Consider the following 25981-nt stretch of genomic DNA (forward strand, 5'->3'; position numbering starts at 1 on the left):
TGATCCTAGCAGTGCTTTTAGCACAGTGAGAAACATTTAAATATCTTTATATTGTTTGCTGAACTGTCAATAAACTATATGGATGAAATACTAACATTTAAGCTCATGACTTGTAACAGCAAAGACCCCAGCATACACAGGAGGGCCTGCTATATAGATTCTTAGATTTGCTTTTCTAAAAGGAAAGCAACTTTTGAGGGGTCAACAATCTACTTTTTTCAAGCACATATATCATTCACTTAGTTCAGAGAAAAAAGCCAGCAACCTAAACTTCAGGAAAAATACAAAGAAAGAAATAAGGATCAACAGACGGGGCTTCCAACTGTCTGACCATAAGCAATACATACATCACAGATCAACAGACAGATTTAACTGTTGGACTATTACATATATACATAGTTACCAGAGACAGAAGAACCAACATCTGGATTTTCAAAGCTGGGGACGGGGAGAGAGGGAGAAACTACCCAGAGTCTCCTCTGGCCAAAGAAACACTTCCAATGGATAACAAAACAAAACCTCACCTCAGAGTATTTATATACTTTTCAGAGCTAGAAGGCATGACCCTCTGACCCAGTGCCTCAATGGAAATTAACAAAAGATACTGAGGCCTATTAATGAGTGGGGAAGAGCTTTAACTCTTCCTCCCATCCACTTTTAACTTTAAATTACCATTACATGAGTCTAAGGGGGTTGATACTAAGGGAGACAGAAGTGAAAGACTATAAGAGGAAGAAAGGTTTTTAAAAAAATAAATTTAGGTGGGGATCAAATTTAATTGATTAATTAATAAGACATTGTGCATGTCTACTAATTTAAGAGGAAAAAGTAGACCTATAAAAGTCAGTGTTTATATCCTCAATATATCACAGTGTTGAGCACATCATAGGTGCTAAGTAAATGTTTATTGATTATTGACTAGTGGATATAGAGCAGTCTGTAAAATGAGGAATTATACAATAAAAGCTAACACTTACATGGTGCTTAAAGGTTTGCAAAGCACTTTGCATAAATTACCTCATTTGTATCCAGAAGACCTGCGTTTAAGTATTGTCTCTCACATATACTCCCTGTGTGACCCTGGACAAGATAGCTTCTTAGTACTGTAGTCCAGAGGTATCAAATTTGTAGCCACCAACAACTAGATATTCTGGAGTGGGGCCTGAACCAGATTAAAATGTAATTAGGAAATACCAAACAAAATAAATAAAAATGCAACAAATATAGATAATGCTAATTTGTGGTTTTCTAAGTCAACATGCAGATCCTTACAGGTTTCTATTTGTCTTTGTTGACATCACTGTTCAAGTTAACTCTCTAAGACTCTACGATGCGGAGAAGGTGCCAATCTGAGGGAATTTGCATATCAATGTGTTCTCTACACCAGTGAAAACATGGGTACCACTAACTTTCTGTCCGCCATTTAATAAGTATTCCCTATCAGAACATACTCTTTGATTGCTTTTAGGACCCTGGTTGAGAAATAATAAGATAATAAGTCAAGTAGTAGGTAGAGAGGTGAGGGTTTGCTGTGGTTGTTGACTAATGTAGTACACCACACAGTCCATCTGATCCCACTAAGCTACATATGAGGGTGTTGACCCTAAAATCTTTTACATGTATTTTAGATAGTTTTGGAAATAGTACTACCTCTTTGTTGCTGGTCATGGAGTATTGGTTCCTCCAATCTAATACAATTTAATTTCAGGGGTTTCTATGACTGCAAAAAAAATCATTAATTGGTGGACAATATTTAGAAATGAGCATCTCCATGTTTACACTAATTTGCAGACCATTGAGAAGGGCTGTACCTCACACAGCCTTCAAGAAGCCAGTTACTTTCATACCATAACACAGCAACAAACAAAGACTTTTATGGACTTATTACAAAATAAATATGTAATTGCCATGAAAACTAGAGGGTTTTTTGGCATTAAAAGCGTATATCTAGAGACACTTTAACATATTGAGTTTGAAATTGTCCTCAGAGCATGGGCAGTGGAGAAGCTGTCACCACTGTCCCCTTGGCATCTTATTCAGAATCTCTACCATACTGAGTAGTACAAAGACAGAACAAATTGGGGAAAGTTCCTATGATGTAAATGAAGGTTGACACAAAACTTCTAGTCAGGTAGTAGTTTTGAAGAAAATCAGATTAGAGAGTGAGGGGATCTAAGTACTGCAATTTGAGAAATTTTTCAGTTCTGAAAATGCTTCCTCATTTTAGCAGTCTTCAAGAAATACTTGTGCAAGATGCTAGACTATATCTCATTTTAAAATTCCTTTCTATGGATCTCAAGAAATACTTGGATTCTATCCTTTTTGACCAATATATGGATTCCTCACTTGTTAAAAGTTATTTATACCAAATCTTACAAGTCATTGACTTTTGTCATTTAAGAAGAGTTGTTGGCTTTCTTGAAATGGAAATTTATTGGTATATATTTTGAATCCTCTCTCACATTCTGCTATGCACATGGCAATGCTTTTTTCTTTTCTTCTTTTGTATTATTTCAGTTTCAGCATTTGTTTCTTTCTCCTTTTCTTACTTTGTGTATAAGTTTTAAATTAAAAAATTACCAAAAAAATAGTTGTTCACAGAGATTTCAAATCTTAAAATTTGTTAATATATGATATACTTCTTATATATACGTGAGATAGTAACATTCTGGTACAAATTTACAGACCCCTTGAAATCTGCATGTGTCCATCCTTCATTGCCGAAGAAGATCATGCCATCAGAGAAATGATGACATGACTTGCACTTGACTTTGTTTTGAGTGAGGGAGGACTGTGCATGTCACCAGCCTCACCTCCTCCAGAGCCATCTGAATCCAGTGACTAGATATTCTTCAGGATGACTGGAGATGACCCAGGATGAGGCAATTGGGGTAAGTGACTTGTCCAAGGTCACACAGCTAGTGAGTGTCAAGTGTCTGGGGGGAGATTTGAACTCAAGTCCTCCTGACTCCTGCACTGGTGCTCTATCCACTGCACCACCTAGCTGCCCCATCAGTCAGTCAAAACATTGATTAAACACTATGTGCCAGGCACTGTGATAACAAACCTAACAATGATGGAAAAACCTATTGTGACCTGTGGGAAAACTGACATGCTATTTCGTTGCTGTAGGAGCTGTGAATGATCCTGAAAATAATTTGGAAGTGAATGACCTGGGTTTGAATCCTGATTCCAACACTCACTATCCATGTGACCTTCATCAAGTCACTTAAACCTCTTTGTGTTTCAGTTTCTTCATCTGCCAAATATGGGAATTGGACTATAAGATGTCTGTGGTCCCCATTAACTTTAAAACTATGATCCTATAAAATAAAAGTTACTAAGTTGTTCATATTCTTTGACCCAAAGATCCCATTTCAGAGACTATATACTGAGGAGGTTGGTGATGGCAAGGAAAGACTAATATATATAAAAATGTTCATTAAAACATTATTTGTGATAACAAAATGGTGAAAATAAGAGATGCTCCTGTTATTGGGAACGGGCTTCACAAACTGTTATATGCGTGCAATGGAATGTTCACGCTCTGTAAGGGATGAAGGAGAGGCATCACATGGAAAATTTACCTAAACTTGAATAATATTAGTTTGTAAGATTTTGAGGGCATCACTTGTCTTTTGCCAATGTTTAGCACGGTGCTTGGCACATTTGTTGTTCAATTGTTTCAGACTTCTTGTGACCTCATTTGGGGTTTTCTTGGCAAAATGCTGGAATGGTTTGCCATTTCCTTCTCAAGCTCATTTTACAGATGAGGAAACAGGCAAACAGAGTTAAGTGATTCACCCAGGTTCACTGATCTAGCAAGTATCTATGGCTAGATTTGAACTCAGGAAGACAAGTTCCAGTGCTGTATCCACTTTGCCACCTAACTGCCCTAACATTTCAGTTATAGGTTAATATCCATTTAAAAAAAAAAAATTTTGAGTTCCAAATTCCCTCCCTCCCTTCAGCTCCTCCCTTACCCACTTGAGAAAGCAAGCAATACAATATCTGTTACAATGTAACAACACGCAAAATATTTTTCCACATTTGTCATGTGGAAAAAGAAATAAAGCAAGGGAAAAAAGATGCTTCAATTTGTGTTTGGAATTTATCCATTCTCTCTGGATATGGAAAGCATTTTTCATCATGAGTCCTCTGCAATTGTCTGGATCATTGTATTGATAAGAGTTCCTAAGTCTTTCACAATTGATTATCATTACAATATTGTGTACAATGGTCTCTCGGTTGTGCTTACTTCACTTTCCATATGTTCATATCGGTCTTCCGAGATTTCAGTTAGAGGTTAAAGAAAGTGAAGATATAATTTCCCATCCCCTCCAAATAGCCAGATTTCCCTGAAATCTTTCCATAGATCAGGACCCCAAGAACTCTTGACATAGAAGTTCTGGATTTGAACCCAGGTTTGGCCACTATTTCTGCGACAAGGTCTGTCACTTAATTGCACTTCACTGAGCCCCCATTTCTCCAGTCCATCAGTAAACACTGATTAAGTGCCTGGTATGTGCTAGGCACTGTGCTGAATACTAGGGAAACGGCAAAAAACAGAAACAAAAAACCCAAACCAATCTGTTTCCAAGGAACTAATGACCAGTTGCAAACTGGCCACTTATAAACAAGATACATACAAAATTAACTGGAAATAATCAGGAGAGGAAAGACACTAAAATTAAGAAGGATCAGGAAAGGATTTTTCTAGAAGATGTAATTTTAATCATTTTATGAATTATAAATATTATAAATTATAAATAAATTTAATTTGAAAGAAGTCAGGAGGCAGAGGCGAGAAAGGACAGCATTCCAGGGAAGGGTCCCCGAACCTTCCTAGGTCCCAGTTGTAAAACGGGGGGGGGGGGTTGGGTTGCACTTGACCTTTAAGGTCCCTCCCGGCACCCCAAAGGGCACTGGACTCCAGCTCCCCTACCCCCAGAATTGTGCCTTCTAACTGCAATGTTCCCTCCTTTTCATTGTCTGGCCAGTCACTATGTACATACATACATACATACATACACACACAAACATACATGTAGAAAAACATATTATATATGTTTGCATATATGCAAATATATAAACACAAATAAATATACACAAAACACATAAACACATGAAACAAACATGTACACAGAAATACATAAGAATAAATACATTATATATACACAGATATATATAAATATATAAAAATAAATATACATTATTTTCTGGGCTTCGTCCTAAGCAAGAAGCACTCGCGGAGAAGAGACCTCAAGGGCTGAGAAGCGGTCGCACGCATGCGCCCCAGCGTCCCCCGGAGAGGGCCCCGGGCTCACGTGACCCCGAGCGGTCACATGGCTCTTCAGACAACATGGCTGCGCCCGGCTCGGCGCTGACTCGGCCACGCCGGGTCCCGCCGCCGCTGCTCCCGTTGCGGCTGCTGCTGATCCTCGGGGCGGTGGGGGCGGCCCGAGACCTGGGCGCGGAGGCTGGACCCGCCGCAGCCGACGGGGCCCACGCGGCGGGGACGTGCGGCTGCGGCTCCCCGCAACGCCCCGGGACGGCGGCGCACAAATACTCCCGGGAGGCGAATGTGGCGGAGCCGGCCTCCCCCGAACGGCCGCCGCTGTCCCCGCAGGTGGGCGGCAGGGGGAGGGGCCCTGGGCCCGGGCTGGGGGGCGCTTGCGCCGTAGGAGAGCCGGGAGGACCGCAGGGCTCCGCTCCCCTCCCCCTCCCCCGGGGCTGGGGTCAGGCGGCTTTGGCCCTCTGCTGCTGCGCTCCGAGCGGCCCCGGCCTGGGGAGGGGGAAGGCGCCTGCTCCGAGCGCGAGCGGTGGAGACAGGCCCGGACGTGCAGGCAGAACCTGACCCGAAACCTCCGCTTTGCCTTCCGCTGCCTCCCTAGCGTGGCGGGGGCAGGGTGCTTTTTCTCTGGGCCTCGGTGCGGCCTGCGCCGCCCTCGCTAACCCTCGCCGCCCTCGAGGCCTGATCCCACCCAGCCTGCACGTGGTTTGCTCCTGACTTTCTGCTGACGTCATCCGCTCCGCCGGCCCGATGAGCAGGCGCAGCCGGGATTTCTCTGGTTTTAGGTGGAGGAGGCTTAAGTAGGCTCTTACCTCCACAGGCATTCTGTGGCCCCAGCCCTGGAAAAGTTCACATTCAGGAGCCTAACCAGCCGGGTCACCCTCATCAAGTTGATTAGCCTTTCCGGGCCTCAGTTTCCTTACCTGTAAAATGAGAGATTTCATGGTAGAGATGAAAAAGTGTTGGATTCGGAGTTAGAGGATGAGGGTGAGCCCTTGATGCGTCAAGTCTCATCCAATTCTAAAATACAAGGGAGGGGTCCCAAAAAGTCTTAGTGGAGTTTGAAGTGGAGTTTAGGACGTTTTCAACAGGCCGCTTGCTGTTATTATTTTATAACATGCAAGAGGTCTGCTAAAACGTTTATCTGGATCAGTCATTTCCATAGCAGTCGTGGTCTTTCTTAGGAACCTTGAAAGTAAAAGGGGCCTGTGCCCTTCTGTCCCCTGGCGAGTTGACAAAATATGTTTGCTAATTCCTTTAGGGTATCCTTTGAGTATCCGCCCCAAATGTGCCCTCGGTGCCCAATCTGTGATGGAGCATTGCGAGCTCCTATTGGTCTAATCAGATACAGTGTGACATTCTGAAAGTTGACTATCATGGTGATGTCATTTTGGTCCTCCAGGGCTTTTGTAACAATGTAGACTTCTTAATGTTGGTCATCAGTGAGAAGTAGCATTACGCATTATTAACTTGATAATCTTGAATTTCATTTCCTTAGTGTTTCAATGTGGGAACTGATGACTTTTCAGCCCTTAGGTCTTCAAGGATATCTAACTTACTGGTCTTTGGTAATAGTTGATGTTCCTTAGGGTTTGTGAAATGCTCACCCATCTTTCTTCTGTGAGGTGAACTTTACAGGTATTATCCCCTTTTATAGATGCAGGAATGGAGGTTCAGGGAAGTTAGGCAGCAGCTTGTCTAGGCTATTAAGATGGATTGTTCGAAAGGAAGTACTTGTTTTCCTGTGTTTAAATATCAGTCCATTGTAAAGTGACTGTGGGCTTACTCTGAAATTTGCTCAGCCACCTATTCTGCTTTCGGTAAGTCAGATGTACCTGTCTCAGTGTCCTTGTTAGGTATATCTTTTGTACTAGATCTTCCTCTAAAATTTCTTCCAACTTTAAAAGCTTATGTAATCTGTTTATTCCATGATCCTAACATGCTTTTAATAAAATAACACTAGGGACTTAATGACCTGGAGTCTGCCTTTCCCCTCCCCCCCTCCACCGGGATATATGATTATGATTTTGGGGGTGGTCTATGAACTTGGATAGGAAAAAAAAACTTTATTTTTACTAACCTATACCAAAAATTTAGCAGTTACTTAAAAATCTCTGTGCAAGGGTCCATAAGCTTCACCAGATTGCCAAAGGGATTTATGTCACAAAAAAGGTTAAGAATCCTAGGTCTGAAGAGTGGTACCCTTTTCAGTTTGACTGAATGCTGTACTTGTTTGTGATAAGTGCAATACAAAAATGGAAGATTTATGAGGTGCTGCTGTTGCTCTAAAGGAACCAATACTCTTATTGAAAAGATAAGATGTGAACTTTGATTGATTCCTTCAACAAAAATTCCTACCAGCTGATGGATTTTCATGATATTAATAGGATTGTGCATTAAGATTTGTAGTGAATCATATTCAGGATAAAAGGATGTCTTTTTTTTTTAAATTAAAAAAGTAGATATCTGAGTTTTTCAACTATTTGGAAAGTAAGAATTTGGACAAGATAAAGACTTTTTCATTTGTTCCTTCATTAGTAAAGTTATCAATAGTACTGTCTTAGTCTTTATGACATCTTAAGAGAATACTAGTGAGGAGAAAAGGAAATAAAACTTGAATGGTGGAAAAGTCCTTTGTAACCTGTGAAGTGCCACATATAGGCTAGCTTAGCATGTAGGGAGAGTTCTGGAAGGTAATGCACTGTATATGCTAACTTGGGGCAACTAGGTGTTGCAGTGAATAGAGCCCTGGGCCTGGAGTCAGGAAGACTCCTCTTCCTGAGTTCAAATCTGGCCTCAGACACTTACTATCTTTGTGTCCCTGGGTGAGTTCCTTAACCCTGTCTGCCTAAGTTTCTTCATCTGTAAAAAATGATCTGGAAGAGGAAATGGCAAACCACTCCAGTATCTTTGCCAAGAAAACCCCAGCTTGTGTTTGTCCCCTGTTCTCTAAGAGGACCATGACATCAAGATGATTACATGACTTGCAGTTGACTTTGATTTGAGGGAGGGAGGGCTGTGCAAGGTCACTAGCCTCACTTTCTTCTCCTGAGCCATCTGGGTCCAGGGGCCTGATATTCATCAGGGCGACTGGAGATGGCCCAGGATGCAGTGTGAGACGCTGGTCCTTTCAGGCCAAGGTCTTCTCACATTCTCACTTTGAGGGAGATCCCCATGAAAACCCCAGATGGAGTTCTGAAGAGTCAGGCACAGCTGAGAAACAGCTGAATCACAACAGCACGCCAGCTTGCTTTAAAAGGAAACTTTGGAGGAAAACATCAGTAGGCTAACAGAAAGCTTCATTTCAAGTACGGCTAAAATTCCATCTTGATGGAAGTTTATCGTTGTGAAGATGATCTCAAGTTGACTGTAAATCCTCGTACTTTGAACAAAACAGTCCCCCTTTTGTTATTTCAGCCTTAAGAAATTTTGTAGTATAGCCACTCTATTCAAGGGACAAAATTGGAGGACAATAAAATGATGTGTGTAATCGTACATTTGTGCAGCTTGGAGCACATTTCACAGTCAGTGATCCTGCTCTCTTCCTTACGCATAAAGCTTAAGCTGAAATGAAACTTGCTCTGTGAATCTTCCCTGAACTTTTCCATATTGAGGTACTCTCTCTTGAATTCTTCCAAACTTAAACGTATTTTATTCTAGTTATTTCTATGCATTTTTTTTTTTTAATTTCTCCTAGTAGGCTCAAAGGCTGGGGTAGGGAAACTTCAGCCTTGAGACCACATGTGGCCCTCTAGGTCCTCACGTGTGACCCTTTGACTGAATTTGGGCCACATGTGGCCTCGTGGCTGAAAGTTCCCCACCTGAGTAAGCCCTTCCAGGGTAGGACCTTAGTGTAGCTTAGTGCCTTGCATAAAATACATGTTTGAATGAACAAATGCACTGATAGTTCTCTTTGGTGTTAGGTTTGATGAAAGGCAGGTCTCAGAAACTGACAAGGAAATGAAGTCTCTGTGCTCCCTTTTTTAAGCCATTAAAACCTAGCTCCTGTTTCTAGGCATGTTCACTCTGGTCCTAGGCTAATTGAATTTTTGATTAGTCTGTTTTTAATATTACTGAAGATAGTCTGTACTTTGCAAATCCCTTTAAAGTTTGGACAAGGCAAGGAGAAAGTTAGTGTTAGTTATCTCTGTGTGTGGAGTGGGAATGAGGGAGAGAATGATTAGAGGCTAGCTAGCTGAGCACATTCGTATCATGACTCATTTAAAGTCACGTTTCTCTACTTTTCTTGCTTATACTGAGTATTGTCTGTCCTTCGTTTTCGAACAGGACTAGTGACATCATAGGTGATGTCTTGACTTGTGAGTAAACTGGAATTAGGTGGGGCAGAGTTGCACAAAGTTGTCAGCCTCACTCTCTCTTGCAGAGTCATTCAAGTCTAGGGCAGGACACAAGTCAGGCCTATGCTGCAGTGGATGATCTGGGCATTTTCAATGTCTGACCAAGCTCTAAGTATCCAGAGCACCTGCTTCAGCCACCTTCATGGCCATTGGAACAAATTCTCCCATTCTTCCAGGGGAAGTCTTCACATGCTTGGCGTAGACATCCCTATAACTCACAGATAGGTTTGAGACCTCCTGGTTACCCTCAAGCTGGGTTAGCCCATCTGCTGGCCACTGCACACACTACAATGTTTTGGAGCCACAGGTCAGAGTGGAGTGCCAGATGGACACCAAAGGTGGATGAGTGGCCCTTAAACCAGAACACCCCTGTGAGAGATGAAAGAGGAGAAAAAGGATGAGATTTGTCGAATGTCTGTGCTTTGGGCTGAATCCCAGGTCCCATAATTATCAGGCGTGTGAGACTACGTATCAGTAATCCTTTGAAGTATCCCATTTTAGAGTTGAGGAGACTGAAGGAGATTAAATGACTTGCCCCTACCCAAACTGCTAAGAGATCTGTTGGGATTTGAATCTTGGAGCCTAACCACTGTGCTGTGCTGCCTCTTAAGACCCAACCTTACACTTGGCTGAGCTGTCCTTTCTGTATCTATAGAACGAGCATCACCAGTGCACGTGCAGCTTAGTTTCCAGAGTTGTAGGGAAGCGCTTTGGGAGCTGTTAATATTGTTATCTATGCATCCTTTTTTCTGAGGTCACTGCAAAGCTTGAATGGGAAAACTGGATGATTTCTTCACTTACCTCATTTACCTTCATAAACCTAACTTGAATGAAGGGGGCTGAGGGTAAACAGAGGGAGCTTTCTTCTCATTTGAGTTCTTGGGGGAATATTAGTTCTAACTTGCTGATCCTGGAAGAAAGAATTGAGAGTTCCATGCATTTTTATAGCAGCACTCGGCAAGACTTGGCTGCAGATCTGCCAAAGACGTCTTGTTGTTTGATTGTTCAGTGGAGTCTGACTCTTCGTGACCCCACGGGCCTTGGCCCTCCCAGTCTTTCTCTCCATCTCATCCTCTGCCATCCCCTTTTCCTTTCCCAACATGAGAGTCTTTTCCGTTGAGTCCCATCCTCTCACCATGTAGCCAAAGTATTTAAGCTTCAGCTTCTGCATTTTCATTGAATAGACTGAATTAATTTATTTTTAAGTATTGATTCATTTGGTTTTTCTGGCCAAAGACTACTTGTGGCTTGTCATGTCTGTTCAGAATACTTTTGAAGTTTGTAAGATAGGACAACATTCACTTCATTAGTTCAATTTGAGAAGCATATTTTATTCAGGCTAGAACAGATTATTTTTACCTACAACCTTTAGAATGGAAAATTGTCTTCTGTAGCCTTATTTCCTCAATAAAAGAAAAAAAAAATTAGGACAGGAGTCCACAGTGGAAATCTTTAGAATTGTTAATATTCGCCTTCAGGCGGGAGAAGATAAGGGAACAAAACTAGGTAATTTAAAAAAATCTATTACATTAAATTGGCACAGCTTCCTGTTGATTTCACTTTTGAGCTGAGGAATTGACGTCTATTCTTATAATAGGACCAACATGTCTGTTGGGGGAAGTCTTTTTTTTTTTTTTTCCTCCTTTAAATCCTTTATTGGTTTGTTTTTAAATTAATTTTTAAGCTTTTATATTATGGATAATCTTTTCCCATTTTTTCTCACAGGACAAGTGGGGAAGGAGAGATCAAGCTAATGCCAGAGAAAGCTGAGTTTCTAAGGACTGAGGAGTTTTATAAACATCTGAAGCAATTGTAGGCCTAGTATTTTGTGGCTGGGGCCTCATTATAACACTATTTGGATGTTTACATGAAGCCCTCTAGCATTGGGGATCTGCTGCCTCTAGAGGAGGTCCATTATACTTGGTGCCATTTCTAGCTATTAGCAAGCTTATTTTTAAATCACGGTTAAGTCTGCTTCTTTGCCTTATCTACCCAGTGGTCTTCTCAATGCTCTGTGGCTACGTAAATATTAAATTAGGGGATAGTGTTCCACTGAGGTACTTGGTTGTACTTGGCATTGATAAATTCCTCACTGTGACAGGTCATGGTAGATGAAGATTCTAATGTTGGCTCTAATAACATCTATTTCCTAAAGATCCTAGAATGTCTTACATACAGATGTTTTGGAAAGCTGAAACATATGGAACAGATGAACCCCAAAGTCATATACTTAGAGTCAGTGGAATACTTCTCTGATTTTTCTGTTTCCTTTTCAGAATTATTGATGATGTCTCCCCCCTCATCTCTTTCTTTCTACTTAATCTTTCCTCTTAATTTCCCTGAGTTTCTATCCAGGGTATCACTGTTTTTACAGTAACCTAGGTTCACAACTTAGAAGTCATATGCATCTCTTCACTCACTAAACCCATGAGTCCAATCATTTGCTAAGTTGTCAATGTATTTCCTAAATAGATCACTCATACCAAAACGTTCTAGTTCAGACTCTTATCATTTTTCGCCTAACTCTTGCTGTCACCTCCCTAATGGTCCTACCTGCATCCAGGTTCTCCTTCTCTGGTTCATCTCTCACCTTCCTTCCAAACTGGTATTTCCAAAGCATGGGGTTAAGAAATCTCTGCTTAAGAAATTTCTTTGGCTTCTCATGGCTTCTAGGATCAAATATAAACTCCAGTCTTTGACATTTAAAACCCTTCACAAATCTTTCTTTCTCTCTCTCTCCTTCTCTCCCTCCTTCCCTCCCTCCCTCCCCGCCCTTGCCATCTCTCTCTCCCTATCTCTTCCTTCCTCCCATATTTCCCTGTTTGCTGTTTGTTGAACACTGTTTCCTACATATGTTTCCTACCTCTGCCTCTGTATACTTAGTCTGTTCCCCATATTGGGAATCCTCTCCCTCCTTGCCTGCCTCTTAAGGCCTTCACTTCCTCAAAAGCTCAGCTCAGATGCCACCTCCTTTAAAAAACCTTTCCTGATGTCTTACCCCCTCCTCACAAAACATTTGTTATTTTATTTTGTACCACTTCTATTTAGTCATCTGTGAACATGCTGGGTACTCTCCGCAGAAAGGAAGCTGCTGAGGGTAGGAATTGTTTTTGTTTTTATCTTGGTATCTCCAGGTCCCAGCATAGTGCCTGGTAAATTGGCATTTAATAAAGGCTTTCGATTAATTGATTGTTTGCTGAGTAAGTAGAAGTAGAAAATGGAACTCTTAACAGCTAGTTTATTCCACAAACAAGTCTCCTGCTTTGATTATATCCTTTTAATGTTAATCAATGAGTGTTTTTTGTGTTCTTTGCCCACTTCCTCACCCTGCCCCCCAATCGCTTCTACCCCCAGCTTTCTGAGCAGTGACATTAGGGGACTGAACTAGTTTCAGTAAAGTTCCTTCCTAATTAGGAAGCTTCCAATAATTTAGTTCAACATAGCATTTATTACTTTTCGTGACTCCTTTATTACCCTACAAGATTTTCCATTTGAAATGACTTAGGGACACAGAAATAAAATTGTTTTACTTCTTTTAAGAATATTTTTGAGGAAAAACCTAGCATATCAATGGAAGGGCACATTTTGTATAGATTGAGCAAAAAAAAAAATAGAAAATAAAGGTATAGGTAAAAAAATATGCCTTTTCTAATATCACATTTTTTTGTGTATTGATCTCTTTGGAATAATTCTTATTCTCATTTCAGTGCTTATAGAAAATACGAATGCTTGGAAACATGGAATTGAATGTATTTCTCTAGGAAGCATTGATTTTTAGAGAGTAGCTGAGATAACTTTCAAGGACAGTTGTTTTTCTGATTTGTGGAGTTGAAGATGATATTACTAATCCAAGGAAAGACATTTTATTCTTATTCATAGGGTCATAGAGGTAGAGCTGGAAGCTTTTGATTCTATGGTTGAGGAAATTGAGGCCTAAAGAAGTTCAGGGACTTGAAAGCTCCACAGTCAGGCATTCTGATGATAAATCCAGTCCTCCTTCTCCTGCACAGTGAAGTGACAGCACAACATTTCCCCTCTTTTTTTCTCTTTTCCAGATGGCCCACATCCCTGCGGGTGTGTTTACGATGGGCACAGATGATCCTCAAATAAAGCAGGATGGGGAAGGACCTGCCAGAAGGGTTAGAATTAACTCCTTTTACATGGATTTGTATGAAGTCAGTAATGCTGAGTTTGAGAAATTTGTGAATTCCACGGGTTACGTCACAGAGGTGGGTACCTACTTCCTTTAAAGCGTCTTTTAAAGTGTCTTAGTTCTTTGGAATGGGAAAACCAGACAATGGGACAGCCATCATCCAGCAGTCTTGAGCTGTTTCTGAACCAGTTGAGATTGGATAAAACAAAGATACTTTTCCTGCAAAAGAATGAAGGGCTGAGCGGCTCAGTTTGATGCTGTATCTAGACCTGATAACCTCTCTGGCTTCCAGATGCACATTGTAAAGCTTGAATAGTTGCTTATCAGTTATGAGTTCTAGTCACAATGTTTTGGCAATTCTATTAATTTTTGTAATACTGCTAACAGTAATCATAGCTCACTTCAGAGTTTTCCACAGCACTTTCCTCACAAATGATATCACGAATGTTATTCCATCATCTTTTTAATAGATAGGAAACTTTGGCTCATGCTTACATGCTTAGTTGCCTCAAGTGAGTCAGATAGAAAGTGTTAGAACTGGAACTCAACCTAGGTTGACTTTAAATCTGGCATTCTTTCTCTCCCACCTCCTTTTTAAAAATTAATGCTCCTCTCTTTTTAATATCAGTTACTTCCTGATATACTTTTTCCTTTCTTTCCTGTCAACGCCTAAAGCTAGTTGGCACAAGAGATAGAGTTCTGGACTTGGAAACGGGAAGACCTGAGTTCAAAACCAGTTTCAGATATTTACTGGTTGTGTGACTTTGCACAAGTCACTTGCCTGCTGTTTGCCTCAGTTTCCTTAGCTGTGAAATAGGGATATTAATAATAATAGTACCTCCTAGGGTTGTTATGCAAATCACATGGGATAATATTTGTAAGTTCTTAGCATGGTGCCTGGCACATAGTAGGTGCTTAATAAATACTTGCTTCCTTCCTTTTTCTATTTTTTTGACTATACTTTTCTGATTCCTTGTTCCCTTTCCCCGCCTTAAATATAGATATTCCTCAAGGTTTTGTCCTAGGCTGCCTTCTCTCCTTTCTCTTTCCATTTTCATCTCATCTATCCCTATGGTTTAAATTATCACCTTTGTGTGGATGATTTGCATATCTCTGGCTGACCAACCTTCTTCCATCATGATTCCATCTGTGTGCTTAGTTCCACCAGGAAGGTTTGCCCACAGCTCAGAGACTGTTATATCTATATGTGGTGGGGAGTGGGGGGACGACAATGCTTTCTATTCCCTGTTATCCTACAGATAGAATAATATTAGGTCTTCAAAGTAGTTTTTGGGGCTGCTTGGAAGGTTTTTTGTCCTCAGAGGTGGTGTGTTTGCCAGCTCATCAAGCTTTATTAAGCACTGTGCAGTGCACTTTATTAGGAGGCATTCAGCCAGTTCAGTCTTTGAATTCACTGGTTAAACCAAACAGATGTTAAAGGATTGTCTTGGTCTGTTTCTGTCATCTGGGTAGATATTTTCCAGTGAGTCTTCTGAGGAAATGTGAGGAACTATAAACTTTTTTATTTTAAAGTGTATTATGCTATTAACTCTTTAGAACACATCTATCTGTAAGGTAAGCAAGCAGAGTTTTCATTTTACTAATTAGGAAGTGAAGGCTCAGTGGATGGTCAAAGATTGCATAACTAACTCATAGTAAAACTGGAACTTGAGCCCTGATTTCTTGAGTCCATGTGTAGGCTTCTCCATAATTATTTTGATGGTTGCAAAGAAACCACCAGTGTATTGTAGCTACTTAAAATGTCTATTTTTCTCCTTCATTCTAGGCTGAGAAATTTGGTGATTCCTTTGTCTTCGATAGCATGTTGAGTGATCAGGTGAAGAAGGACATCCATCAGGCAGTAAGAGATGTTTAATTACACCGGGTCCTATGGCTAACCTAATGACAATTGTGGGACAGTTTGAGGGGAGATGAGGGAAGGGGTGTTGATACAAAATGATGTTCCTGATTAATGAGCCCTGGGTCAGTGCATATGAAATTTAACTAAAAATAAATGGATCGAGTTCTACATTGAACTGGGTATTGTAAGACACTGTGGTAAAGGATAAAGAGTATGACAGGGAGTTGGGTCTGGCTCTGCCAATCACTAACGTCATCTTGGGAAGTCGAGATACCAGCTTGGCCCGCCTGTGTCACGGAGTGGTTGTGAAGAAAACTTCAGTAAACTGTAAACCACTATGCAAATCTACATGATTATAATTGTTGATATCATTTGGACTCATTTGTTCACATGAGCAATGCATAATCTCACTTAACAGGCCAGTGGGTTGAGTTTAGATTGGAGCTTCATTGACTACTATCCAAGGTCCTGATAGTTCTCTTTCTGCTTATGATACTGAGTTCAGAGTAGAGGATTCAGACTGTGCCATAGAGAGTTACGTCATGTTCCAGTTTCTTCCACCTGATCATTTCTGACTTTTGGAGAAAAATCTTGTGACACCTGGATTGGTGCTTTATTCCCCTGCCCCCTTCTCCCCAACCAGTTATTTTGTCCCTGGTGGTTTTAAAGATTTTTTTCTTGTTTTTGTATATTTGAAGTTTGTTGGTAAATATGAGCAGTTCTTGAGATTGTGAGAAGTCTTTCTAAAATTTCTTGTGTGATTCACTAAGATACACCAATCAAATTTTTTTCTTCTTTGGTAATTACAGGATTTCAGTAATAGAGATTTTCTTTCCTTCACCCTCCAAGTCGTCTCTTGTGTGTTCATTACATCCCAGGCTTTATCCTGTTGAGCTCTTTTCTGAGCTTGGTATTTAATTTCAGCCTAGTAGCTGCTCTTGTATTAATCTTGTTTTTATTGTATTCACTGGGATTTTCAGATTTCTCTCTGCTTGTTTCCCTTTTGCAGGATTTTTTCATCTTCTGACACGTTTTCCACTGTCTGTCCAGTTCTTCCTTGAATTTTTTCAGTGTGTTTTATTTTGCCTTAAAGCATTTAATGAATATTGCTCTTATCCGATTCAGCTTCTGATACTGCTTTTTGTATTTTTCTTCTGATATTTTCCCACTATCCTCTTTCTCCATAGTATTTTTAATTGTATCAGAGGCCTTCTTTAGTTTACTCGTTAGCTTTTTGGTGAGTTGTTGTTTTCTAGTGGGATTTTCTAGCAATTTCATTTCTTTTCTATGTTTTTGAGGTTATTTTTCATGGGGATCCTGATAAGTCAGGCTCCCTTGCCTTCTAAGCACCAATGTCTGACTGATTTTGGATGATTTTTTTGGGGGGGAGCGGATTTTATTTTTGTTTACAGTCTAGTAGACTTCTTAGAAAGTGGGATGCCTAGTGACAAAAGTAGGAGTCAAGGTACAGAATTTGAGAAGGATAAGGAGCTGAAAAAAAGGAGACAGAAGGAATTGAAGGGGCAGAGAACTAGAATGAGCTGTGATTCAGTTGCCTTTCAAAGTAGAAAAATATAATCCTTATCTTTGTTTTTTAACCAGTGTTTGTTTGAGTCCTGTAAGAAGTGAATATTATTCATGTTACTGTGCTCACTCCTTTAGGACCTATTATGCCAAAAAAATGTAATCTTCCAAGCTGATGTTTCTTTTCTGCTCAGAACAGTGTAGTGAGATATTAACCATTGAAAAACGAATGGAAGGGTGACATGGAGTCTTCAGACTGTTTCTAGGAAAACTGGAAAATTTTATAGACGTGCTTCCTCCATGACAATTTTTTGTTTTTTTTGCAGTATTTATAGATAAGATTTGGCTCCCTCTTCACGAGTTTGTGTTTGGAAGTTAGATTGCACCATAAGTACTTATGTATTTGTGATTTATTTCAGGAGCTAGACATCAGTCAGGGCTGGTAATTTTATGCAGTTTCAACTCAGCATCAGGTGATATTATTTGAAGATACTAGGCTTAGACTGGTAGGCATTTGCAATTATTATTGCAGTTTGCATTTGCAGATATGGCACAAAGCTCCATTAGAGGGAAGGGGAAAGAGATTATCGCCAGGTTCCCGAATGTGCCCAGTGAGTAAACAGTGAAGTCTCTGTGTTCATAACTAGGACAAGGACAAGTAGCTCTTACTGGATTATAGTATTGATCACTCACTTAAATGGCTCCTAATGGAAAAGCAAATGTTTTAAGTGTATTTGGAAAGGGCTGAAGCTAATAAAAGGAATCTGTTTCACTGACGTTTGTGGCCAGTTGATTTTCCTACCATGTTGTTTATTAGGTCCTAAAGGCAGGGGATGAGGAGGAGAAAGATTTAAGATTTAAGTTTGTTTGTTTTTTGTTTATAGAATATCTGGTATTCACTGCAGACTTGTGGTTCCAAAAAAATCATCTGTTTTCATATTCAGGATATTAGCTAAAAAATGCTTGTTCTCCATACTTTTGTTGTTTGTTACTTTGAGGCAAAGGCAATGGTCTTAACTGAAGTAGAGATTTGATAAGAGGTGGGATTGGGACCAGGGTTTTGTATTGTTTGATCTTGGGTGGCTTTCTGTCTCTGGGAAGGGTAATTTAAGGAGACTGTTCTTTGCTTTGGTTTTAATAAAGTGTATTATTAGCATATCTCATAAATCTCTGGCATGAGGAATAAATGTGGGGTAGGTATACAAGAAGATGTGGGTGTTCTGACTGTTGGCAGGCTTCCCAAGTGACCAGTGATTAGCTTCTTGCTTGTGGTTTGGCCTTGTCCAGCTTGTTAACAATTTAGAAAAGCAAATTCCTGAGAAAGTTGTCTCTTGATAAAGGAAGGTGGAATTCTGTTCTGCGATTTTGCTCTGTGATCAAATGAAGAGACTTACTGGTCTTATCTGACATATAGCAAGACATCAAGATTATAAAGAAGTCATGAGTGAAAGAGATCCCAGGACAAAGCCATCTTTCTCAAACAAAGGGTGAGGATTTTGTTGTTTAGACGATGCTGGGGAAGAGTTAAGGTGAGATTTCAGTGTGCCTTGGTCATGTCTTAAACAAAAATGAGTGAATTCTATAGTCTGGGTTAAGAACTGTTAAGTGCTTGGGATTTGATTCAGTTATATAAAAGAGCACAAACTTAATGAGAGCTGCCTTAAGGCCCAACAAAAATCTACTTTCTCTCCAAAAAATGATATAAAAAAATTTCAAGGTTTTAGAAATCTAAGTAAGGTTTAACTGTACAGTAATGCAGGACAGAGTAAGTTTTCAGAATAGTACAAATAAATTAAAATAAGTCCAAACAGGTGCCAGACAGAATCAGTCAGCATTGTATTAAATGCTACCTTATTCACTTTTTTCTTAGTTCAACAAACAGCTCGCTGATAGTCCCATTTAGCTCTGGGGAGGGTCCTCTGTGCCATCACTAAGTATTTTTCTCCCTGAATCAACAGCTGCATCTTATGGATTGGTTTGTCTTGCACCTTCTTCATTTCTCCACACTGCAGTCAGCTTCTCTTTCTGGCCTCTAAGAAAACTGACTTAAATTCAGGCCTTTTTGCTTTATTGAGAGCTTTAGCAGTATCCAGGTGGCCCAGGGGGCAGAGCAGTGCACCGGTAGTCAGGAAGACCTGAGTTCAGATGTGGCCACTCGCTGCTTGCTGTATGCCCCTGCACAAGTTGTTCAACCTCCCTTTCAGTTTCCTCATCTGTAAAATGGAGATAATGATGATGCTTACTTCCCAGGATTGTTATGAGGATAAAATGATATAGTATTTGTAAAGTGTATGGCACACCTTAAGATGCTGTCTAAATGCTAGCTGTTGTTATTTGGTATTTCTGTGCTCAGCTTTGTATCAGCTGCCATTTGTGTTTTGGATTGAGTATTTTTATGGAGAAGCTTTTCTCACTGCAGCAGTGGATGGTACGTGTGTCTTTGGACCCAGAGTAACTGTTTGGACTCACTTGGTTTTGATGCAGCAGCACACACCCATATCTATACCTGTTACCTGCACCCACTGGCTCTTCACATGGGAATATGATATCCTTAGCAGTGGGATAGACTGTCCTTTCCTCCTAACGTGTGAATGAGTTTGCTCTGGTCCTTGTGTGGTATCCTTAGTGACCAAGGTCATACATTTACAGACTGACCAAGGTTAGGAGTATGATTCATTAAACAAAATGAAAACTCTATAGAGGGTTTGAATCCAAGAACTTGACCTCCAAAGCATTGTAGTCTTGTATCCTGTATTTTGGGTCTAATTGTTAATTTTTTTCCAAAAGTGCAGTGATATCCAAGAAGAATTCTTCTGTGCCTTGCATAGTACAGCTATGCTTTTATGGAAATTTGATATAAAATAATACACCTGGTTTACTGGGGGCAATTATTCATCAGAGGACCTCCCTTATGGCATTAAAATATTAATGGCCCCTTACTTTCAGCTTTGGGAATTTCCTGAACTGTGCTTCTGTTTGTAATAGTACTTCCTTCAGGATAGAAATCCCATCCCTCCCCAACTCTTTTTCCTTTTGCATATTGTCTTTCCTCCATTGGATGATAAATTCTTTGAACACCAAGATTGTCTTTTTCTTTCTAATTTTGTCTGCCCCTGGAGCTTAGTACAGTGCCTGGCACAGAGTAGGTGTTAATGAATGTTTATTGACTATTGATCACTGGCCTAGATAGTCCATGTTCCATCTCGCATCCCTGGGCCTTTGTATTGGCTGCCCCTGTTGACTTGAAATGCTCTTCCTTATCCCTCTTAGACTCTCTGGCTTCCTTCCATACCCAAGCATCTCCTTCTGCTGGTGCTTTCTCAGATTCCCCTAGAGGCTAGGAGCTTCTCTAAGGTTACCTTCCATTTAATCTGTGCATGTCTTAGACTTTCCTATTTCCATACATGTTGTCTTCCCTTTTAGATTATTCTAAGTTCCTTGAGGGCAGACACTTTTCACTCCTTTTTTGTGTCCCTAGTGCTTGGTGCTTATTGATTGATTGTTGTATCCATGGTGCCAAAGTCTGCCTTTCAGCATTTAGGACTGGAAACCACCTGAAGCTTATTTAAAGCCCAGATGAGGAAGTAAAAGCAGATTCAGATTAAGCAAATGTCCAAGGGCATCCGGTAAAGCCTAGGAGACAAGACTAGAATCCTGTTGTGCGGGATAATAATGGATAGAATATTAGTTGTGGAGTCAGGAGAGATCTGTGTGACCCTGGACAAGTCACTTAACTTCTCTGTGCCTTAGGTTCTTTGTCTGTAAAATGGGACTAATAATGACACCTACCTCCAAGGGTTGCTGTGAGGATAAAATTTGATGATATTTGTAAAGTGTTTTGTCAACTTTAAATGCTAGAATAGAGCCATCTGATGGGGAAACAACACCTGTACGACCTGCCCCCTAGGAGCAAGGTTATAAGGTTCCAGGGAGATGGAATGTCCAACTTTTTGCAAACTTTAACATACTACATATGTTAGTGTAACTTATGCTCATCTTTATATTTTTAAAAATACAGTTTATTGATATATTTTGACATTTATATCACCTACATTTCCCCCATATTCCCTTCCCTTCAGTCATCTCTTATAACAGAGGATTTTTTTTTTTTAAGGAAAACCCTGCTCAAATAAACAGTACACTGAACCAATTGGATTCTGTGTGCACTGTTGTACACTTGTGGACCTCCTTCCCCCTTTTGCTCTGCAGAGGAGTGAGAGGGGTGGATATGTCTTCTGCCTCTTCTGTGAGGCCAACCTTGTTCTGTGTAGTTCTGTGACATTTTTTGGTGCTTGTTTTGTGATGGTTCTTTCCTTTGACAATGTTTTAGTCATTATGTATGCTGCTTTCTTTCACTTGGCATTATTAGATCATGTTTCCTTTTTTTTTTTGACTTAGTAGATAATAAAGAAAGCTTCTAGTCCTCCCTTGCTTGTGGTCTCACAACTATGTTCCCAAAGATAAAATGCTTTTGTAGTTGATTAAGAGTATTAGGATGTAAGCTTATCTTCTACAGGCTCACTGAAAGCCTCCTTGGTACAATTCCCAGTAGTATATTGGCTAACAGGGATGATAAGTGCCTTATATTTTTCTCACTTGATTTTGATCCTTTTTTACTAGGCTTCTGTATTTTCAAAGCTTTTTTTCTCTGTAGCTTGGAGGTTATGAATAATAGATATGGTGACATCTATTAAAAATATTGTTCTTTGATTTTTATGGATTAGTATTCTATTTGGGCAATCATGGGCAATAGTTCAGTCAGTAATAAAAATGGTCTGATTCCAGTACAGTTTATCAATCAGATTGGTTGGTTTCTGCAGGATATTTTGAGGTCTGTCGGTATGAGGATTTGTCATCTCTTAGTCGAGAAAAATAGTGACCTTTTGATGTATAATTTTAGCCCCCAGGACTTGTATTGCTTGTTATTTTAAAGGTGCCAAATCTTTATGGCTTTCAATACTGTGTTGCACAGTTAACACTGTGTCCCTGCATATTCTGCATTGTTTGGATTCATCATGGAGAATTGTACTGTAATTTCTGATAGCAGAGAGTTGGTCCTGAATTGCCATCATTAAACTCTTGTTTCCATAGACTGTTTCTGCATGACTCAGCCATTTTTTCAATGCTTCTGTGTTAACATACTTGGCTGAGTTCACCTAGATGTTACTGCAAGGCCTTCAATCCCATTCTTGGTTCTTGACCATTTTGTAGGCTTCTTCTGGAGGTAAAGCACTTTTACTTATATTTGACAATCCCAGTGGCATGCAGTGGTTATCAATCTTTACTATTGTTTGGTAAAACAGTTTGCCTGTGCTAAAAGTATTTCTGCAGTTATGACTTGTTTATCCTGTGTTCTAATGATTTCTTTCTCTTTTTTGCCAAGAAAGTGTCAAAGTTTCTGTAGTTCCCTTGGGGGTTTGGTCCTGTGTTTCATTAATATTGTACAATTATTAGGGTGCTTTCTAAATCTATCAGTTGAATTTACGGTACTGAAAGTGTAAGTTAAGACTGATATGTGTAAGTTTTAATTGTTTACTTCCCATTTAGCTTTGGCATTTTGATACCATCAAAGAAAGAGGTGCTGTTGAACGTGTTTTTCTTTTTGCTGGTATCATATAGCTTGATGTTGCCATATGTACTTAAGATAATTAATAAGATTTCTGGGTTCAATATTCTTTTTAATTTGGAGGCGCTAGTTTTGTGCAGAAGATATAATGCATTTCAGGAAAGGAAGAACCATAATGAATTTTCTGTCTTCCTGAAAAGTGCCATGTTTTATTTCAGTTGTATTTTAATGTTGCATTTGTGCTATGTTTTAAGTAGAGAAGGGTTTTCTATGTAGATTTCAGTTATTCTAGTGTTACCCCTCTGCTTAGATCAATTACATGAATAAGTCATGGATATGGAACTGAATCAGTGACTTTGGAATAATCAGCAAAGATAATAGAAATTTATGAAATTATGTCTATAATTAATTGACAGTAGGGATAGAATTCATTTAGTTAAGAAAAGTGCTATCAGGTTTGTATCTGAGAAAAGGATGGTAAAATGCTTTGCAAGTAATTATACATTACTGTGAAGCTTTTGAGCCAGTGATTATGTATCTAATCCATTTCTTTCTTCTCAGTTTTTCAGAAAAGCACTACCTTTTCTCTCTTCTAATGAATTCCAGTGGCCTTGCCTGGCTTTAATTATTGGTCATAGGATGTGTAGACATCTCTCAGTTGGCTGTTTTGTGGCAAATTTATGTTATTTGACATTATATAAAGGCTAAAAATATTGATCTAATTGACAAGGTTTTATTCACACATGGAACTAAAGGGATTGTGAAGCCATTATCTTTGATAATTTTTTGAAAAATGCTATCTAGGCTCTTTTTTTTAATCATGGCTTTTAGGTAGTCCAATTATTCTCAAATTATCTCTCCTGAATTTATTTTCCAAGTCATTTGATTTTCCAGTGACATAATTCACATTTTCTTTTCTTTTTTTCAATATTGTTTTATTATTTCTTGATGTCTTATAAAGTGATTAGCTTTCACTCGCTCCTTTTGAATTTATTTTCTTCATTGAATTTTTGGACCTCCTTTTCCATTTGCCCAATTCTGCATTTTAAGGCATTCTTCTCTTCACTGAATTTTTTTGTGCCTCTTTTACCAATTGGTCTAGTCTGCTTTTTAAGGTGTTATTTTCTTCAGTATTTTTTTATGCTTCTTTTAACAAGCTGTTTCTTGTAATAATAGGAGTTAAAGATTTTCTCACCCATTAATAGGCCTCAGGTGGGGCCCAGTAAGGGATAGAGGCTTGGCCCACACCTTTTGTTAATTGTTAATGAGGCCCTGGATTTAGTGTTGGGATGCCCTCCAGCTCTGAAAAATGTATATAAACTGAGTGAGGTTTTGCTTTGGTGGCTTACTCTTTGGAAGAAGGTTCATGTGCCAGGTGAGACTCTCTCTGCCTTCCCCTACTTTGAAAACCCAGATGTAGGTGCTTCTGTCTCTGGTAACTGTGTATGTTTGTAATGGTCTGACAGTTGGATCTGTCTGTTGATCTGTGAGGCCTGTATTGCTTATGGTCAGACAGAAGCCCTGTTGGCCTTAATTTCTCTGCTTGTATTTTCTCTGTTAGTGTATGTGATTAAAGAAGATTGTAGAAAAGCAGACCTAAGAACCTGTGCTAGCAGCCCCTCCAGGATGTGTCAGGGTACTTGCTGTTAAAACTCTTTTTTTGTGATTTTCCTGTATTGTCTGATTTCTCATCCTGATTTTTCTTCTCTCTCTCACTTGATTTTTAAGATTCTTTTTGAGCGTCTCAGTGGCCTGAGACCAATTTATATTTTTCTTTGAGGCTTTGTATGCAGCAATTTTGACTTTGTTGTGTTCTTCTGAGTTTTTATTTTGCTCTTCTCTTTCACTCTGCTAACTTTTTATAGTCAGGATCTTTTCCTGATGTTTGCTTATTTTTCTAGCCAGTTTCTTGACTTTTAACTCTGCTAAAGTTGGGCTCTGCTGCACAGTTCCAAGCTGCTTCAGGTTTTTTTGTGCAGCTGTTTTTAGAGATAATTCTGGGGACCTTTAAATTTTTGGTTCTTCAGAGGTGGTATGATCTAGAAAGGGGTGTGTTTACTAGTCTCCTGGCCTATGCTCAGGTCTTACCACCCTGGAACTGTGACTAGGGTCTTAGCACTCCTGTAGCAGCAAGCTCTGGTGTGCTAGTACTTCTCCTCACCCTGGGACTGAGAATTGGACTGAATCCCAGGACTGTGATTCAGATCCAAGTAGGGGCAGTGCAACAAGTTTCTGCTCCTGGTGCCAGCAAAGGGACCCCAGTAATCTTCTTACCAGTTGTCTGACCCCCTTATCATCTGTGGACTTGAAGATCAGGAAACTGCCATTGCCACCACTGATTCAGTGACCCCCTGGAAGTTTTTTGGGGGTACAACCTGCACTGGAGTGTGTTTCTCTCTTACCCTGGTATAACAGACCTTTCCTGCTGATCATCTAAATTGTCTTGGGCTGAAAAATTGTTTCATGCCATTTTTTTTGTGGGTTCTGCTACTCCAGAATTTGGGTATTTAAAGTTGTTTGGAGGGGTTTTGGGGAGGGCTCAGGCAACATGCCTTTTCTCTGCCACCTTGGCTCTACTTGCTCCTTAAATGGAGGTATTGTCAATGTAGGATCAAACACAAATGAAGTGTCCTGAAATTGGAATCCAAGTCAGAGGGAAAATGTCTTTTAATTATAGAAGTTCAGCTGACATTTCACGTTTTGCAAGTCTGTCACAGAATCAATCTCTTGGAGTTGGAAGGGACCTCTGAACTGACTGTGTGGTCCATACACAACATTTTACAGAGGAAGAAGTTGAAGAATATCGTTGGGGAAAAATGAACTATATAAGGAAAGAGATAGAGTAGAGGAGGGAGAGAATGACATTGTTATTATGATAATGTTTGTACATTGTTAATATAACAAACAATAGAAGAACAGTGATTTTGAGGCAGATGGAAAATGCTCGCTTTTCTTTCAAGTGCTATGGGGATGTTGAGGAAAGAACACTGACTTTGGTATTGGAGGATCTGGATGCAAATCCTGCTCCTTGGATTTCTTCTTCTCCTCTTCCTCCTCCTCCTCCAATTACATGTAAACATTTTGAACATTTTTTTTTTTTAATTTTGAGTTCCAAATTCTCTTCCTCCCTCTGTTTTCTCCCCCCTCCATGAAATGGCTAGCAATTTGATACAGGTTATACATGTGCAGTCATGCAAAGCATATTTCTCTATTAGTCATGGTGTAA

At 39.8% G+C, this 25981-nt stretch overlaps 1 protein-coding gene and 1 pseudogene across 3 annotated transcripts in view; both read left to right on the forward strand.

Moving 5' to 3' along the window:
- The first annotated feature begins 1330 nt into the window (after positions 1–1330).
- On the forward strand, positions 1331–5331 carry LOC140532275 (cyclin-dependent kinase 1-like; annotated as a pseudogene).
- Positions 5332–5338: 7 nt separating this feature from the next.
- The window catches only part of SUMF1 (sulfatase modifying factor 1), a 114074-nt gene continuing 93431 nt past the window's right edge, over positions 5339–25981 (forward strand). Inside the window, exons 1-3 of one of the 3 annotated variants that reach the window (XM_072598620.1) lie at positions 5339–5629; positions 13707–13880; positions 15591–15665. In XM_072598620.1, coding sequence (XP_072454721.1) covers positions 5363–5629; positions 13707–13880; positions 15591–15665 — 516 coding nt within the window. In that variant the 5' untranslated portion in view covers positions 5339–5362. The remainder of the gene's footprint in view (positions 5630–13706; positions 13881–15590; positions 15666–25981) is intronic. The other 2 variants (XM_072598622.1, XM_072598621.1) reach the window with 2 other exon arrangements.

This window comes from Notamacropus eugenii, chromosome 3, assembly GCF_028372415.1.
Source record: "Notamacropus eugenii isolate mMacEug1 chromosome 3, mMacEug1.pri_v2, whole genome shotgun sequence".
In the NCBI taxonomy this organism is placed as follows: domain Eukaryota; kingdom Metazoa; phylum Chordata; class Mammalia; order Diprotodontia; family Macropodidae; genus Notamacropus; species Notamacropus eugenii.